The following is a 17629-nucleotide window of genomic DNA, read 5'->3' as shown; positions in this document are numbered from 1 at the left end:
AGTAGCAGCTGGCGGAGGCCTTTTGTAGCCGTCTGTGTTTTAGGGGGATGAGGCGGTGCCCTCCCCTCTGTGTCCACCTTGGGTTTAATCACTGTCTCGTAATCCAGGCGAACATGCAGATCATCAGCATAATCGCCTCTTTTAAAAGGGCAGGTTGACTATTTCATCTCCGTCCACGTTTACCGTGAGAACTGCTGACAAACACAACGCAGCTCTCATCCCTCACGTGGAGACACAGGACATCCATCACAGTCATCTGAACCGATGACTCACCTCGGAGCGGTGCAGCTGTAACGCTGTGCACACCAGAAAAACACCTCAGCAGAATAATCATTAATAAATAATAACGTTTAGTTGCTGCTCTACTTGTGTTTCATTCTGTAAATAAAAAGAGAGATTGCAAAACTATTTCGTAGAGACTTTTATTTGGACACCACAGTTTAAAACCAAGACGATGAGCCGTGGCTGATTGGTACAGTAACTTAAACAACATGATTGAGTTCGTGAAATTAATATTAAAAACATGCATAAAGCTTTTCAATCTTAGTGTTTATACAAGAAACAAGGGAAATACTAAATAAATCTTGTATTCGTGGTATTCAGCAGCTACAAGTTCATGTTTCTAACAGTGCGTTTTTATGACTTGCAACTTGTGTTATAAGTCACATATAAACAACATATTTATATGTTAGTGCTTAAACTGAGGTCTAAATATGCTAAAAATTAAAATAACTGTATTAATACAAAAGTAAAAATAAAAACGTCATTAGTAAATGCAGCTGTGGGACATTTTAAAGCAACATTTCACTTTTCTTTTTTTTCATTTCTCATTCCAGGAACGGTGAAACTCACATCAGTTGCCTCTTGAATACATTCACAGGACGAGCGTTAGGGTTTCATTCTGGCAATAAAACTTGCAAAGCAGAAGTATATACGTTTCAGGTAATCACAGGAAAAACCCACGGGAAGCAACATCTCCACAGGTGCAGGCAGAGTGGCTCATTTCATTTATCGATACCACAAAAGGATTGGCCAAAATTGAAATGTGGTGTATGCTTCAGACAGGCACAGATGTAAAAAAACAACCAAAAAAAACATTTGGATAGAATAATCTTCCACTGCTGTAGAGCAATAATGTGATATGGAAAAGACACAGTATGTATGCTCAACATATTTTACTCTAGTTTGCATTACCCTGTAACATATTTGCATTAACAGTGATAAGAGTGATGAATGGCAGCAACAGGGTTTGTTCTCACAAACAGCCTTAAATATAGTTTCCAACATTTTGGAAGAGCATGGAATACACATATTACGTAATCATATGTAATAATAAAGCACAAGTAAGACGAAGTAACAAATGGCTATGTTTAAAGAGCTTAAAAAAGTAAAAAGCTTGGATTTTTTAACTGTTAAGGCCTCATTTTCCTTCTTTCAGTTTCCAAAAGTTCACCCCTTCCGTTTCAGTTGCAGTCTTTGTTGTCGTCTTCATGTCTAGACAAACACAGTCAGACAAAGTTACAACAAACAAGGAGTCACTGTGGCTTCATGCCAGAGCACGGGCAGATCTCTCTGGCACCACCAGCGGCACTTTTCCTCTTCCCCCAGTGCAGGTGTCTGTAGATGGAGTCAAACACTGACACCGTGTAGCGTACAAACAGGGTGGTCCACCTCACTGCGCCCACCATCCACTGCACGGAGCGCCCTGCAAAGGCCACAAACACTGCGGTGTAGTGAACCAGCAGCATCAGACTCCTCCCTAGCTGCCTGCCTTGGTTGATGATCCGGTTGACTCCTTGGTCATGTCCTGCCATCCTCATTTCTGTCTTCTGAATTCTTCCAGATGTAGAAAAAAATATTTTTCGTTTTTTTAAATGTATATTTATACGCAGATACTCCCGAGAAAGGAGTAGACGCCTGCGAATTTGCAGACGGTCCCTTAAATACAGGAATCCCGGCTGTCCAATCAGAGCGAAGGAAGTTTTGTTTCCGGGAATGTTTTGGTGATGTGGCTATGCTCTGCCTTCCATCCGAGGATATCACATAAAAAGCAGACACATTCACCTGGGAAGCAATAGTACAGGTGAGTCAAAGGTCCTTAAAAAACACACCACTTACTGAGCTGTATTAAAGAGCTGTCACTCACGAAGAAGAACAACTCATCGAAGCCGGTTTTAAAGAGTCCTTCTAGGTTATTGACCAGCGTTAGCTCGCCTAAGTAGCATTAGCTAATTTACTGTATCGTGGAAAGTAAACACCGGATGTTTCCCCGGATTATCCTGCTCACGCTGCCGTTTCTTGATCTTTAAATGTGCCTACATCTTTTTGGAGGCGTCGCTGTCCAGCCGCTCGGAAAGTTTGCCGTCCATTTTTTTCGAGTTAGCTAGCTTATAATCTTTGCTGTTCACAAAAAGGGTGACGCAGCCGCAGTGAGTGTGTCCGAGCAGGTTCGGGTAAAGTCGGCTCTGTCCGGTCCGGCTCGGAGGAAAAATAGGCTAGGGAGTGTCTACCAATGTGTTGCTTTTTTGTTGTTGTAAAAAAGTAATAAAATTGAGAAAGATATTTGTCAGTGTAAATCCAGGTTGTATAGTTTATTTATATAAATGGTTCCGAAAAATCTATTTACATAATATAGCATGCATTTTTAGGTTAATCTTCTCAATTATTGAAAATCATTTGGCCTATGATATTCTGATTTAAAAGTTTCCTAGAGCCCAAACATGATTATGCAATTCCCTTAATTTTGTCATCTACTTGTATGTAATTTTTATTCCTATCTTTGTAACATTAAGAGCAACTTAAAACCAGAGTTAAAGTCCTTGTAAACCATAAAACTGATTCTGATATCAAATTGCTTATTTTTTTCCAAACACCTCAAACTTAAATATATCTTTTACCACATAAGACAAGATATAAACGGCAAAGCCTCACAGTTCAGCTGCTAAAACTAAGAAATATTGATTGAAAATCAATTATTTCTACATCCTTTTGACTAATAGTGTCCACTCTAGTGTAACGTAACATGCCGTGGCATGGAGACACTGTGTATAAAAGGTAAAATACAGTAAATATGCTTGGGACTATGTGTATAATCACACCTTGAGAGGACGCGTCATTCGGCGTCGAGCAGCACCTCAAGCTGTTCTTGGCAAAGACAGTAAATGTGCACATATCCTACATTATATACTGTATATTACAAACATACGGCTGCTCTGTGAGTAATGTATTATGCTCATTGATGGAGGACATTGCAGAAAGTCAATAGTTAAACATTTCCACAGTTTTATCTATGGGGAACAGAAGAGGGCTTGCGCAGTTGTGGCAAAGAAATTGAATTGTATGCCAGATATTAATAATGTTACTTTGATATTCCCCCTCACAGAGCCATCTTTATGTTCAGCCGTCTGGCCACAGTCCTCCAGGAGCTCTCTGGAGAGGAGGGCCCAGATGGAGATCCGCAGGTGAGAGAGCATCACATCAATTATGACAAATTTAAAAGAGTATTTGCCAAGGCAGCTTCAAAGGGTATTCCCTCCATTTCTCCTAATGCTACTCAGTAGCTTCTTTTATTTGATCACAGAGCTAGAGAGGATATGATATTATATAGCTGTTAAACTGGTTGAACAGGTCAAACTGACCATATCTGTTTCCTCTAACAGGGCGTGCTGGTGCCTCAGCTCCCTGCCGGTGAGGGTCCGGCTCCTGTGGAGTCTGAGGCCCCTGAGGAGGCCATGGAGAGGCTGGCTCACCTGGAGCAACTGGTGGTCCAGCTGAAGGAGTTCATCCGAGACAAAGACTCTCAGCTGTTCAACAAAGATGCACAGCTCAAGGTGAATAACGTGTGTGTGTGTGTGTGTGTGTTTTCTATCAAGACCCCAAAGTCAGTTATATTCTTGGTGTCAACTAATGCTTTTTGTGCTTCATATCTACAGAACGAGAAGGAGGAAGCTGACGCTCGCTTCACCAAACTCAAAATGCAGGCCAAAGCCAAGATGGTGGCACTCAACAAACAGATAACAGATTTGAGAGGACAAGGAGAAGCAACAGTACGTTCAAATGAGCCCAAATAGCCTCAGCCTCACAAATCCTCCTACAACGATCTTATACACGTTTTTATCTGACTCAAACATCTGTTTTGTCTACAGCAGAGTCCAGACAGCTCTTTTACAGGAGCTGCAGTCGAGGAGGAGCTCCAGGAGCTGAAGAACAAGCTGAGTGAGGAGGAAGCCAAAAGCAGAGAGCTCTGGGAGCAACTCCAGAACACAGAACAGATCCTTCAAGAGAAGCAGTCTGCCCATGCTGAACAGGTGACATATCTGGGTCTCTCATTACATGTAGTCGCATTCTGTTAATGAACGAGGGCTTTCAATGATTTGTTGTGTTATTTTTGTTTTCAGTTGGGGAAACTGCAGGCTGTGGTCTGTGAGAAGGATGTGCGATTCCAGGAACAGATCCAGAAACACGAGGAAGAGCTGCTGAGGGTCACGACACAGTCTCAGCGTGATGGCGAGCTTCAGCAGGTAAAAGCACCGTCGGATCTTTAAAAAAACTGTAACTGTAACACTTTATTCAGAAAATAGTTTGAGCTGAAACCCATTATGTAATTACAGTTTGATAACTGGGCACATAACTCAAATTTGCCTCAGTTCCTCTCCTCTCGAGGGGATAAACACAAAACATGTTTCAGGTTTTCCACTCATGAAAGAGCAGATGATGGCCACACTTCACAGATTTGGTCTCTTTGTGTTTGTTTGTCCCAGGCCCTGCATGCAGCGCAGAGGCGTTGTGAAGAACTCGAGGAGGCCTTAAACTCTCGGTCCCAAGTGCTGGAAATGCTGCAGGAGGAAGTGAGCAGTGCTGATCAACAAAAACAGGTACACAACCGGATGCACTTGATGCCATTTGTGCAGATATTTCTAGTGTGTTGGTTTAGAGACTGTTGTGCATGTTGGCACATATTTACATATGCTTCAGTTGTAATGAATAGTGCTCCTGCTTGATGAAAAGAAAACTGCTCAAACAGTCGCACCCTTATCGTATGCATTGTTTGGCTGAGCCACACACAACACACCCACTCATGTCCTCTTTCTCCTTCTCTCCGTCTAATTTCTGCTCAGATCTTGACTGCCCAGTTCCGTCAGATGGAGCAGGAGCTGGCCGAGGCCATCAAGCGGAGGGAGGAGGAGAGGCAGCAGTGGGCCGAACAGGCCGGCAGGGCCGATGCAGAAGTCGCAGCCCTCCGAACCAGCCTGGAGGACTTTGATAGAGAGAGGACGGAGGTGGCGGAGCAAGAGGGCGAGCTGGCCTCCCTGAGAGAGGCAGAACATGTTGGTCGGGAGGCTCTGGAGAAGGAAAAGACGGAAGTTGCCAGATTGGAGAGAGAACTGGATCTGATGAAAGAGGCTGAGCGTGACGCTTCAGAGAGCGACAGGGCGGAAATAGTTCGGCTGGAAAGTGAACTTGCATCCACGAGAGAGGCAGTCGTCCATGCCAGCCAGGACGCCTCAGAGAGGGAGGGGGCAAAAGTCGATAAGCTAGAGCGAGAGCTGGCCTCACTGAAGGAGGAACATCAAGATGCCCAGAAGAAGGCTGAGATCTTGGCTGAAATTTGGGGACCTCTGCGGTCTCTGGCTCTCGAAGAAGCAGCCGAAGAAGACGTCCCCCTCCCTGCTGACCTTTCCCTGTTCCTGCACACTGTGCAGTCTGTTGAGACTCAACTGACGAGGCTGAAAGATGAATGCAGTGAGAGAGAGGAACATTGTGTCGAGCTCACCCACACCATGGAAACCCTCCAGGGTATGAAACTGTTTGTTTATGAAGTTCAGGCATGTGAAACCTTTTAGTTTCATCGAGATGTTTAAATATGAATCTCTGATTTTCAGAACAACTTGACAGAAAAACCACAGAACAGGAGGAAACCACTGCCATGACACAACAGCTGCAGCATCAAATCATAACGGTTAGTGCTCAGAACCCATGAACACCTGGTATTATTACATGATCTGTATCTGGATGCATTAACTGGATAATGGCATTTAATCAACAGGCATTGAAATACGTTGTTGACAATGTGAGCCCTCCAAATGTGGTCTTAAAAAACACAGAAGCAAGTTTCTGCTCAACACCAGAATTGAGCAACTTTTCTTACTTGATGTAAATTCAAAAGGGAATCTTAAATAAGCTCCTTGATACTCTGCAAGTCTTATCATCTCAGCAAAGATTTAACTTCAAAGTTTATCATTGCCTTCGTAATGACTTTCTGTTTTTCTGTCTCTGTGTTTATATGATCAAAAAAGGTGTTGGAAGCGTAAGATGTGGGACTGGAAGCTTAGTATAAGCTGAGGTATAAGAAGTTACAGTAGTTCTCAGTAGTCCGTCTACAAAGTCAGACAGACGTGTCTTTTTATTGTACCTCTTCTTTAAAATACAGTTTGAGGAACTTTTATTTTGAGAGTCAGGCTGGTCCTCTACACCTGGTCCAGGGTCACAACATGTGTCTGTCTCAGACGGGACAGATGCAGGGTCATAGACAGACTGTGGCTACTGCGCCTAATCCCCTCTGCACTGATCCACTCTTAGGACTGTCTTATCTGCCCTTCACCTCACGCTACAGCCGTGTGTGCTGCTGATATAGATTTAGGATCAATCATAGAAGCCATACAGAGCTTTAAAAACAACTTTTTGTACAGGAAAGTATCTCCAGTAAATGTTTAATCATGAGATCAAAAAGCTTTAATCTTCCTTAATATCTTTTTTTTTTTTGTTTCAGGCGTCTGAAAGGGATGATGAGACTGAACCATCAGCAGAGGATTCATCTGAAGCTAATAAAGGTACAAAAACTGGATTCGTACTCCCAAAATAAAATTCATGCATAACATGGAACATAATGGTTAAGATCAGTACGCTCACACACACACTAAAGGGGATTCTGCTCTGCCTGTCAGAGGTGTTTGTTTACCTTTTTTGCAGCTCTTATTTACAAGGATACTCTGTATAGGGACAAAATTACATAACTTGACATTATTGAGTGTGAGGCAGTGATGAAAAATATATATGGACATTTACTTAAGTACTGTATTTAAATACAAATTTGAAGTTTTTGTATTTCTATTTTCCTTCGTACTTTACTCTACATTTATTGTACAGCTATAGTTACCAGCTACTGTGTAGATTTAGATTATTAATACTAAATATAATCAACAAATAAATCATGATGCTTCAGCGCTGAAATGATAAGTCAATCGACAGAAAATGAATAATAACTTACTCGTTTTGTTGACTTCCACAGCACACGTGCTGGACCTAGAGCAGCAGCTTTTAGAAAAAGACAATGAGCTGGTTGCCTTGCGGGAATCCCTCAGACTGGCTGACGAGCACAGCTCCAGTGGGGCTGCATCATGTGAAACCTACGATCAGACTCCAGATCAGGGTCAGGATGCCAGTGCGGCCCCCCGTGACAGTTCTGCGGCCCTTCCTGACTTCATGGAGGATACACAGGAAGAGGAGACCACCTTAGTTGCTGAGGACACCTCAGTCCTCTGCATTTCTGCTGATAATGAGAGCAGCCCAGAGCTTATTGGACACCAGTCTGAGTCCCCAGAAGAATCCAAAGGGACCTCCTCAGATGAGATGGTCGCCAGTAGTGATTCAGAGGTGGCCCACAGCAGCTGGACGCTCCTAGAAGCTGTGAATCAAGATGGAGGCCAGGAGTGGCCGCCCATCATGCAGGACTTTGGCCAGCTGCAGCTGCAGTCATGGGAGGCAACGAGCATGGAGCAGGAAACCTCCACGGTTCAAGTCGAGTCCTCCTCTGTCATCATCCGAGAGACGGTGCAAGTTCATGTAACTCAGCACGGTTCTTCCACCGCAGATGGTGACGTGGCCTCTGGTCAGGTCTTCGCTCAGGCCTTAGCTGAGGAGCTTCAGAGGAGGTACAGTGAGCTCTTGGCTGAGCTTCAGAGGCTCAGAGAGGCAGCTGCAGAGTCACAGGAGAAAATCGAGAGTCTGGAAGATGAAACACAGTTCCTTACTGATGCCAAAGAAGAAGCCGAGTCCCAGGGCAATAGTTTTATAGAGGAGCTTAAGTCAGCCAGAGAGGAGTTGGACAAGCTCTCTCAGCAACTCAGCTCCGTGGTGGAGAAACACGGTGTTGAAATGCAGCTTCTGGAAGATCAGATAGACATTTTAAGCACTGAAAGAACAATTAAGGAAGAGAAGATCAAGGCCCTGCAGACTGATCTGGAAATGGCCCACCAAGCGTTCTCCGAGCAGGAGGGCCAGGCCAGGATGCTGAGTGCTCAGCTGGAGGACAGAGAGCTCCTCTCCTCCGAGTTGGAAAGGAGGCTTCAAGATATGGAAAGCAGCATGCTGGAATACTCTCAAACATCAGATATTAACAATGACACTGTGTCAAAGAAGGACATGGAGATCAGCGAGCTGCACGACCGTCTCAGCCAAAAAGAGCAAGAGGTGATGGAGCTCAATGACAGCATGTCTGCTAAACTCCTCCAAGCAGAAGAAGAGAAGTTCCAGACAGACGGGGAAGTCGGTAAACTGAAGGAGCAGATAGTGGACCTTGAGAAAGTCAGGGACGAGAAACAGAAAGTGAGTTCTGAAGACTCAGCCGCTCATGTGGATGATGAACTTGTCAGTGTGCGAAAGGAGAAAGGAGTGCTGGAAACCCAGCTGACGACCACAAAGAAGAAGCTGCAGGCTGCACTTGTGCAGCGCAAAGAGCTCATGAGGAAGGTTGCCGATTTTGAGGTAGAAGCAAAGAAACGGACAGAGCGAGATGAAACTCCTACAGACGTTCCTGAGGTAGAACAATCGAGAGGACATGACATTCAGGAAATGGAGGCTAAAGTCATCGAACTCGAGCAAGCTTTAAGGTCCAAAGAAGAGGCAGTTGAGACACTTGAGCTGAAAATCAGCCAGCAGGATCAAGTTCTCAGCGAGACGCTCGCTCTGAATAGAAAGCTAAGTGAAGAAGCTGCAAACTCTCAGCAGGCGGACGGTTCTTCTGAAACAACTGTGTTGCAATCCCAAGTGGCCTCTCTGGAAGCGGAGTGTGAAACCCTTCAGAAGAAAGTTCAAGATGCCCAAGAATCTCGCAAGGAAACAATCCGCAAGGCAAAAGAGAAAGACAGGCACCACCGGGAGCAGCTGAAGCAGCAGAAAGAAGAACACGGCGAGCTCGTGGAACGTTTTGAGGTGCAGAGCGACGAGCGAGAAGAGCTTCTGACCAAAGTGAGAGAATTAGAAGAGAAAGTGAGCGCTGAAAGAGAACCTCGTCAGGAGACCAAGCGGCTGGCTGAAAATGTGGCAAAGCAAACAGCGGGTGATTGGGTCCAGGAGGACTGGGTGGATTTTGCCACATCTGAGACGGATTCGTCGCGGCCACATTCCAGCGACCCGGTTCAGCATTTTGCGGAGCAGTCTGACGTCCTCTCTGCACAAATGGAGGAATCTGTGAAAGCACTCAGAGACGAGATCCAGATTGTGCGGCTGGCTAACACAGAGCTAGAGAAGCAGCTGCAGGAAACCCACACCGGTTTGTGTCTGAAAGAGGCTGAATTATTGGAATTGGGCAAAGAGCTACTCGCTCTAAGAGAAAATGAAAGACAGATCGATGCACTCTCGGAGGAAATTCATGATCTTAGAGAGAAGTATCAGCAGGCTGAGTCTTACGCTGAATCCCTGAAAGCAGAGATGGAGGCCGACGCAGCAACTGCAGATTCTACTTCCTCCATCACAGCACTTCAGACCGAAGTGCAGGACTTCAAGCAGTTCCTCGACAATAAAAACCATGAAATCATGGAGCTGAGTCAGCAGCTCAGCGAGCAGAACTCTCTCATACGCTCAATGCAGGACACGGTGTCTCAGAAGGATCAGCTAATAGCTTCCTTACAGGAAGAACTGCAGGCCGAGCAAGAAAAAGCCCAAAGGTTAGAGGTTGAGGTTCCACTGAAGCAGGAGGAAGGAAGAGACAGCGAGGCAAAGATCCAGCAGCTGCAGCGAAAGCTTCAGGCTGCTCTGATCTCTCGCAAAGATGCTTTGAAAGAAAACAAAACCCAGAAGGAGCAACTAGTTTCAACTGAGAAGCTTGTTGCTGAGCTGCAGCAGAAAATTGAGTCGGCAGAAGATGAGCTGGAGAAGCTCAGAGCGGAAAGAGTTAAGCTGATTGATGAGGTCGACCGGACATTGGTGGAAAACCAAAGCCTAGGGTCGTCCTGTGAGAGCCTCAAACTGGCCATGGAGGGCATACTGACGGAGAAAGATGGCTGTAAGAGAGAAGTGGAGCTGGCGAAAGAAGAGGCGGCCAGAGCCTGCGGAGAATGGGAGGAAAAGGTTCAAGGCTTGAAGGACGAGTACGAGATCCTGCTCAAGTCGTATGAAAACGTGAGCGACGAGGCAGAGCGAGTGAGACGAGTGCTGGAGGCCGCCAGGCAGGAGAGGCAAGAGCTCGCGACTAGGGTGAGGACGCACGAGGCTGGGAGGCAGGAAGCCGAAAGACAGGCGGAAGAGGCACAGAAAGAGGTGACTTCAGTGAAAGACAAAATGAGAAAGTTTGCCAAAACGAAGCAGCAGAAAATCCTGGAGTTAGAGGAGGAGAATGAGAGACTTAGCGAGATGCAGGACAAGACTGTAATAAAACGAGAGGGCAAGGCTCTCAAAGTTGAGGTCGAAAGACTTCAAGCTGAGCTGGATGCTACTGTGGCAGAAAAAGACTCTTTAGGGCAGCAGATTGAAGAGTTGAGGGAACAACTTGCCCGGACAAGAGAGAAAGAAGACGGCGTAATTCAAGCTCCTTTGCTTAGCTCTGCAGCTGGTGTAGAAGAGGTCGTCACTGCCCAGCAATCAGACATAATCATGACTAAAGCAGAGCCTGTTGAGAGTCAATATGAAGACAGAGATAGACCCTCAACTCCAGAAGAGACACCAGCTGACCAAATGGCTGCAGTGCATGCACCAGAAACACATTCACAACCTACTGAGGAAAAGGAAAAGGCAGAAATGATGGAAAGTTTTAAAGTTTCATTCGACAATAAAATGAGGGAGATGGAGGCAGCTGTCGGTGCAGAACGGGAACTGTGGCAGGAACAGGAGGCTGGACTCAAAGCCGAGCTGGCTTCTCTCGAGCGAGATCTTCAGGAGAGTAACGAGAAGGAGAGCCTTGTGGCGTCGCTACAGAAGTGCCTTCAAGAGGGCAAAGAGAGAGAAAAGAGTCTGGTTGAAGAGGGATCAAAGAGGGAGGCCCAGTTCAAGGAGCTGCTCCGAAGCCTCGAAGCTGAGAAAGACAACCTGGAGGAGCGTCTGATGAACCAGCTGGCTCAGCTCAACGGGAGCATCGCTGGCTACCAGCAAGAGGCAGCAGACAACCGCGAGCACCTCGCTGAGCTGCAGCGGGAGGTGGAGAGGCTGGAGAGGGAGCGAGCCGAGCTGGAAGCCGAGGCTCAGAGTGAGAGTGACCGGGCTGCCAGGCTGGAGGAGGACATGAGGCAAGCCCAGAGAGAAAGGGCTGAAGCCGAAGCAGAGTCGGGTAAGCAGAGGGAGCTGGAGCAACAGCTGCGGTCTGCCCAGAGGGTCCGAGAAGGCAGCCAGAGCCGAGCGCGTCAGCTTGAGGAACTGTTGAGGGAGAAGCAGCTGGAGGTCCGTCAGCTGCAGAGGGACTGCATCAAGTACCAGGAGAGGATCAGCGAACTGGGTCGAGAAGCTAAGTCGCTGCAGCTAGGCCATGATGAGCTCCACAGCAAGCTAGAGCAATCCCAACTGGAGACTTCCAAAACCACGGAAGACCTGAAAAGGTGTGAAGCAGAGTTGGCCAGCTGCAAATCCCAGCTGGACGAGGCCCAGACGCAGGCACGCGAGGCTTTAGCTGAGAAAACCACCCTTGAACAGAATGCACAAAAGAGAGAGGCCTCGTTGATAGCGGAGGCAGAGCAAACCCTCGACTCTGTGAGATTCAGGCTCGGAGCCGAACTGAAGGAGATGGAGCTGAGACTGGAAGAGGTGGACAGAGAAAGGGACCGGGAAGAGGAAGCCACTGTGGAGGCCAGAGTGGTGGCAGAAGGAGCCGAGAGGCGCGCCCAGGAGATGCAAGCCCGTCTGGACGAGTCTCTGGCCAGGTTAGCCGCCTTCTCGCGCTGCATGTCCTCACTGCAAGACGACCGGGACAGAGTTTTGGACGAGACCCGACAATGGGAGACTCGCTTTAATGATGTGCTGCAGAGCAAGGAGGCTGAAGTTCGGGAGGCTGAAACAAGGGCCAAGGAACTGGCAGAACAGCTTCAGAGAGAATCGGCACTGAAAGATGAACTTCAGCTGTCAGTGGACAGGTAAAGATCGTCTCTCTGCATTTGTCTTATTTCCCCGAATCCTTTGATTATGTTCAGCTTTTTAGCTCAAAACTCACAAGAATTTTTTATTTTTTTTCCAGACTTGAGAAAGCAGACAAAGACTGGAAGCTGAAACTGGAAGAGGAGGTTAAGAAAGTCGCTGAGAGCCAAGCTGCCCTAGAGGAGGCGAGCAGCAAGCTTCAACAAACTACAACTGAGCTGCAGTCTGCACAACATGAAGCCCATGCCCTGAAAAATGAGGTGGAGAGTCTAAAGCTGAGGGCCAGAGCTCTGGATGAGGCTGTGGGTCGGCTGCAGGGTGAAGTGGACCAGGCCAGGACTGAGCTGAGGGAGAGGGAGGCAGAAGAGAGGCGGCTGTGTCTGAACGTGGAGCAGCTAGAGACAGACCTGAGGTCCTCTAAGGCCTTGACAGAGAGCCTGCAGACTGAGTTAAACGAGAAGGAACGGAGAGAGATGGAAATGCTGGTGGAGAAGGAGCAGGCTGTTGCTCAGGTATTAACATGTACATCTACAGTGCATTTTGTATATTGTTCATGGATGACACATCTCCCACCATTCATGTGTGATTTGCTTCCCAGGCTGCAGAGGAAGCGAGGAAGGAGGCCGACAGCCGGGCACAAGAAGCCGAGGGAGAGCTGGAGCAGAGAAGAGGGGAACTGCGAGATCTGGAAGAAAAACTGCGAAAAGCAGAGGAAGAGACCAACAACAGAAAAGCCAGACTGGACTCTTTCATGAAAGCCATGGGCTCCCTGCAGGATGACCGAGACAGAGTCCTCAACATGTACAAACAGCTGGAGGAGAAGCACCTGCAGGTAACGCAGACAAAACGAAAGCTTATAAGATATGTCGAGCTTTATGTAGTAGCCGATGTAATGTCTTGTATTGTGTCCCAGGTGATGTTGGAGAAAGATGGCCTGATCCAAGAGGCGGCGGGGGAGAACAACAGCCTGAAAGAGGAGCTGCGCTCTCTGCTTGTCCAGAGAGACGACCTGTATGCTGAAAAGGCCCAGCTATCGGCTCAGCTTCACGGCTACCGCGAGGAACTTAACCAAGTCCTGAGCATGAAGGAGTCCCAACACAAACAGCTTCTGGCAGCTCAGCGGGAGCGCATTGCCTCCCTGGAAAAAGAACACAAGGAATTGGAAAGTCAGGTAAAGAGCGTGAGCAGAGCCAGAGAGATGGAGGTAGAAGCAGTCAGAGTGGAGAGGGAGACCCTCAGTCAGGCTGTTGAGTTTAAGACAGCATCACAGGTGATAGATGCTCCCGGCGCAGAAGTTGAGAAGCTGAGGGAGCAGCTGCAAGTGGCGAGAGATCAAGCGGTGGCACTGGAGGAGACCCAACAGAAGGAGAGACAAGCGCAGGAGAGCAGGAGCAAAGAGCTGTCGGAGCTGCGATGGGAGGGAGGTGTGATGCGGACGGAGTCGGAGACCGCCCAGGAGAGGGTGGCCGAGCTGGCCAGGGACTTGCTGGCTGTCGAACAGAGTCTGCTGGTGGAGAGGGAGGCGACGACGCAGCTGAGAGCAGAGAACCAGTCATTCTCAAAAGCCATGGCCTCCCTCCAGGACAGCAGGGACCAGGCGGTAAACAAGGTCCAGGAGCTGAGCCTGAGGCTGGAAGAGATGAGTAAGGCAGGCGGCCACGCGGCACAGAGCAGCCCTGGAGGCTCCGCTGGAGAAGTGTGGGGGCTGAAGAACGCACTACAAGCCCTGCAGAATGACAGGGAGAGACTGGTGAGTTACATGTCGGACCACAACTCTCCTGGCAAAGAATGTAAATAATGTAAAACAGTTTGATAATGTGGATTTTCCGCTGATGTATCTTTTATTTTGTGCAGCTGGAGCAGCTTCAGGCACAGTCGTCTGAGCTCAAGATGCTGAAGTCAGAGCTGGCTCGACTGGGAGCAGGAGAGCTGATAAAAGTCAGCCAGGAGCTGTTTGAGGAGAAGAGGAAGAGCGAAGACATGCTGGCTGACATAATGCAGCTGGGGAATATGGTGCAAATGGGCAAGCAGGAGATAGAAACTCTCAGGTGAGCCACAGAGCCGGCGGCCTGTCGCTGTTTTTATCAAGCAAAGTGGCACAAAAGGCCTTTCGTCGTGCGTGAATATGTCTGCCTTGTGCTTTGCTAGACTGGAGCGTATGGACTGGATGGCTCAAGCAGAGCAGCTGAAGCAGCAGACCCTCGCCACTCTCTCGGAGAGGGACCAACAACTGCGGCAACTCAGCGCCATGCTGGAGGAAGCCCGCGCTCATAAGCCCAAACTTCAGCAGGAACACTATCAGAGAGAGGTATACATCTTGTTGTACTAGGACTTTTTGGCACAAATGCCCCCCAGGTTGTGTGTTTGTTCCTCGTCTTTTAGTTCCACATCTCATACCACATTGTGTGTCAGTAATCTCTATTGGCCCTCCAGAAATGTGGCGTGATATAAACTATAAAATCAGTAAGACGTAGGACAGTGATGTTGCATATAATGTGAATTTTCTACAATGTCATTATCTTCCCCACAGGGCACAGAGGAAGTGGACAGTGCTCCGGGAGCCCCACAGGAGCGAAGCAGCCTTGTAGACAGCCACGCTTACATCGCTGAGGTCAAAGAGCTCCAGAGAAGGTAGAGTACAGGTCAAACCTTACAGGAAGTGCTGTTGTAAAAGTGTTTGGATAAAACATGTCGATGATAATCAATGTTTGATTCTTTTACATCAGGCTGGGTGAAGAGATGGAGCAGAGGGTGGCTGCGGAGGAGCAGCTAATGGCCACACAGGATCGATTCAAACGGTATGAAATATGATGCATGATAACAGAGAAGGCATATTAAAGCTTTAAGATATATTTGTATATTTTCACCGGATTAAAATGACTGAAAGGTGTTTCCTCTAGTGACTAAATCACCTGGATCTAAAGAGCTTTTTAGCATCTTTCAGCTCATTGTTTTGGTTTTTCGGCCCGTTTTTCTTTACTCTCTCATCAAAGCCGTTTCCTATTTTTATCGATTAGTTGTTTGACTTCATGTCACTTTGTCAATTGTTCCAAAGCCAAGCTAAAATCAAATCATGCTTTGTCTTAACAAAACCCAATGAAGACAGAGAAACATTGCTCATAATTTTGTTCTCGATTAAATGTTGAGACTAACGATCACATTCTGTAATAACTGTTGCCTAACGGGGCTTTAATATGCTTTCTGTCGTTTCTCTGCATTTACATCATTCATCTTTTTGCTCTGACAGATTTGTTCAATCCACAAAATATGACCGCTAACGTCAGTGTTTTTTTTAATATGACAAATCACAGCCAGGCTAAATGGCCCTCCGCACAAGAAAAGGATCACTCGGAGACCTCTCTTTTGATCGAGCCGGAAGGAGTTGTCACCCGAGTAAGGCTCCGCTAATGTCCTGTACCACCTCATTTGTCATCTTAATAGCTCTAGTAATAAAGACTTGATGCACTGAATGTTTCCCGTAACCTTGTCCTCCCTCTCCTGCAGACTCGGAGAGGTGGTCCGGGTTTGACGCGGATGCTCCGAGTGGCTTTCTGCTCCCGTCAGCGCACCCCTCTGCTGTTCAGCCTCTATCTGATCACCGTGCACGTCCTGCTGCTGCTGTGTCTGGGCGGATACCTCTGAAAGCAGCTCCCCTTTTAAAAACAAAAACCTGACAGATAAGAGATGGAGAGACACGGACCTAACCCAAGCCATCAATATGCTTTATATTGTTACACGGAATACATTATAGAAGGGTGTGAAGGATGTTCTACACAAAAACGTTGCACTTTACAGGACTTCTGCATTTAGCCAAAGTATGTAGATTTATGTAGGAAGCTATTGCTCTTGTATGACTTTGAGGGAAACCCCAGAGAGGACATAAACGGACTTCTTCCTAAAACTCTATGGTATATATGGTGGAAAGGTCGATTCTTATTGGCAGATTGTGTTTTTCACGTGCCTTTAGATTTGGATAGAAAAACGTTACGTTAAAACAAAAAAATGACGTGTTGGGGACTAGTTTAACGGTAAGCTAAATGTCTGTTAATAATGACGCCACATGTCGGCAGTTAGCTTAGCATCCAGACAAACGGCTAGCCTCCAAAGGCCACCATTACATACTTTATATTGTGTTTGTTTAGTTCAGAAAAAACCAAAGTAACCATTTTCCAGAGGTTAATTTCCGGAGGTGTTTATACAATAGTGAGTGTAGAACATTGAATTGTGGTTTAAACACTTAACAAACGAGAGATAATGTGTCAATTAGTGAGCTTTAGAGGTTCTTTTAGAGGCTAGCTGTTTCCACTATATGCTAAGCTAAACATCTGCTCATATCTGTCTAACGGACCGATATGAGAGTGATATCATTCCTGTCATCTAATATGCGTATACTTCCCAAAATGTCCATTATACTGTTATTTTAAGATGGCTTGAGGTTCAGGGCGTGCTGTTATAGTCCGGTCTCTTCCTCTTCTACTCATTTCATGCACAAAAACAGAGCACAGTGCAATTTAAGTTACACATTCCTATTGTGGGTTTCCTTTTCTTCTTCTATAAATCACATTTAAACAAAAGGGAGCATATTGATATCTGTACATATGTAAGTGTATTATGTATGTCAGCTGGATGTGGGTTTTCCTCCCTCTTGCATATCCCATAAGATTCCCGGTCCTCTTGCATAGACTTAGTTTTTACGGCGGATGAAGTTGCCATTCTGGTGCAATGTTACCACCGTGTGGCTTCATTCCAGAGGGGAGAGACTGCGGTTTTCTAATGATATCCGTGCCATTATAGACTACTCTGATGTAGCGTAATTTATTGCCATAACAGTTAGAATGATCCTCGTGTATATTGACATCATCCAGTCGATTCTTGTTTATTTAATCACTCACTGTCGGTGAAATGATCCCTCTGTACTCCTCTTCCTAAACATTCATGATCTTATTCACATCTTACACTGAAACATACTTTTAACTGTAAATAATTGTTTAAAAGGGCTGTGTAGAAAACTAACATATAATAAAGGTGTTGGTGGTGTAGATCAGGGACAGGCATTCATTATTTACTCATTTGTGTGTCTGTAGAAAAATCTGATGTTGGGACTTTTTTTTGACTACTGTTTATTTTGGGCTCAGTTCATTTTAATTCTAATTCTGCAAATAAAAACACGATTTGTTTGGTTTGTGAAGTAATGAGGAAATGTTTTTCATTAATCAACGATTTAGCTGTTTCAGAAAACATTTATAATTGTGGGAGTGACTTCATGTGACAATTTTGTAATTCACACAATAAC

The 17629-nt window shown here is 46.3% G+C and overlaps 1 protein-coding gene across 2 annotated transcripts; it reads left to right on the top strand.

Moving 5' to 3' along the window:
* Positions 1-1968: 1968 nt before the first annotated feature.
* golgb1 (golgin B1) lies at positions 1969-17524 on the top strand. Of its 2 annotated transcripts, none has more exons than XM_031858872.1 (20): positions 1969-2083; positions 3383-3461; positions 3660-3830; positions 3933-4046; positions 4149-4307; positions 4398-4520; positions 4761-4874; positions 5118-5796; positions 5883-5959; positions 6770-6830; positions 7289-12335; positions 12437-12848; positions 12935-13168; positions 13250-14086; positions 14191-14384; positions 14485-14644; positions 14867-14967; positions 15063-15134; positions 15648-15729; positions 15841-17524. In XM_031858872.1, the coding sequence occupies exons 2-20, from the start codon at positions 3393-3395 to the stop codon at positions 15976-15978; spliced, it is 8844 nt and encodes a 2947-aa protein (XP_031714732.1). In that variant the 5' UTR covers positions 1969-2083; positions 3383-3392; the 3' UTR covers positions 15979-17524. The 2 variants fall into 2 exon arrangements, with proteins under 2 accessions (XP_031714732.1, XP_031714731.1); XM_031858871.1 differs by having other exon boundaries at positions 4146-4307.
* Positions 17525-17629: the final 105 nt, after the last annotated feature.

Source organism: Anarrhichthys ocellatus, unplaced genomic scaffold, assembly GCF_004355925.1.
Source record: "Anarrhichthys ocellatus isolate YVR2014 unplaced genomic scaffold, GSC_Weel_1.0 scaffold21, whole genome shotgun sequence".
Classification (NCBI taxonomy): domain Eukaryota; kingdom Metazoa; phylum Chordata; class Actinopteri; order Perciformes; family Anarhichadidae; genus Anarrhichthys; species Anarrhichthys ocellatus.
Note: the sequence above shows the minus strand (reverse complement) of the source record. Positions and strands in the feature narration are given on the sequence as shown.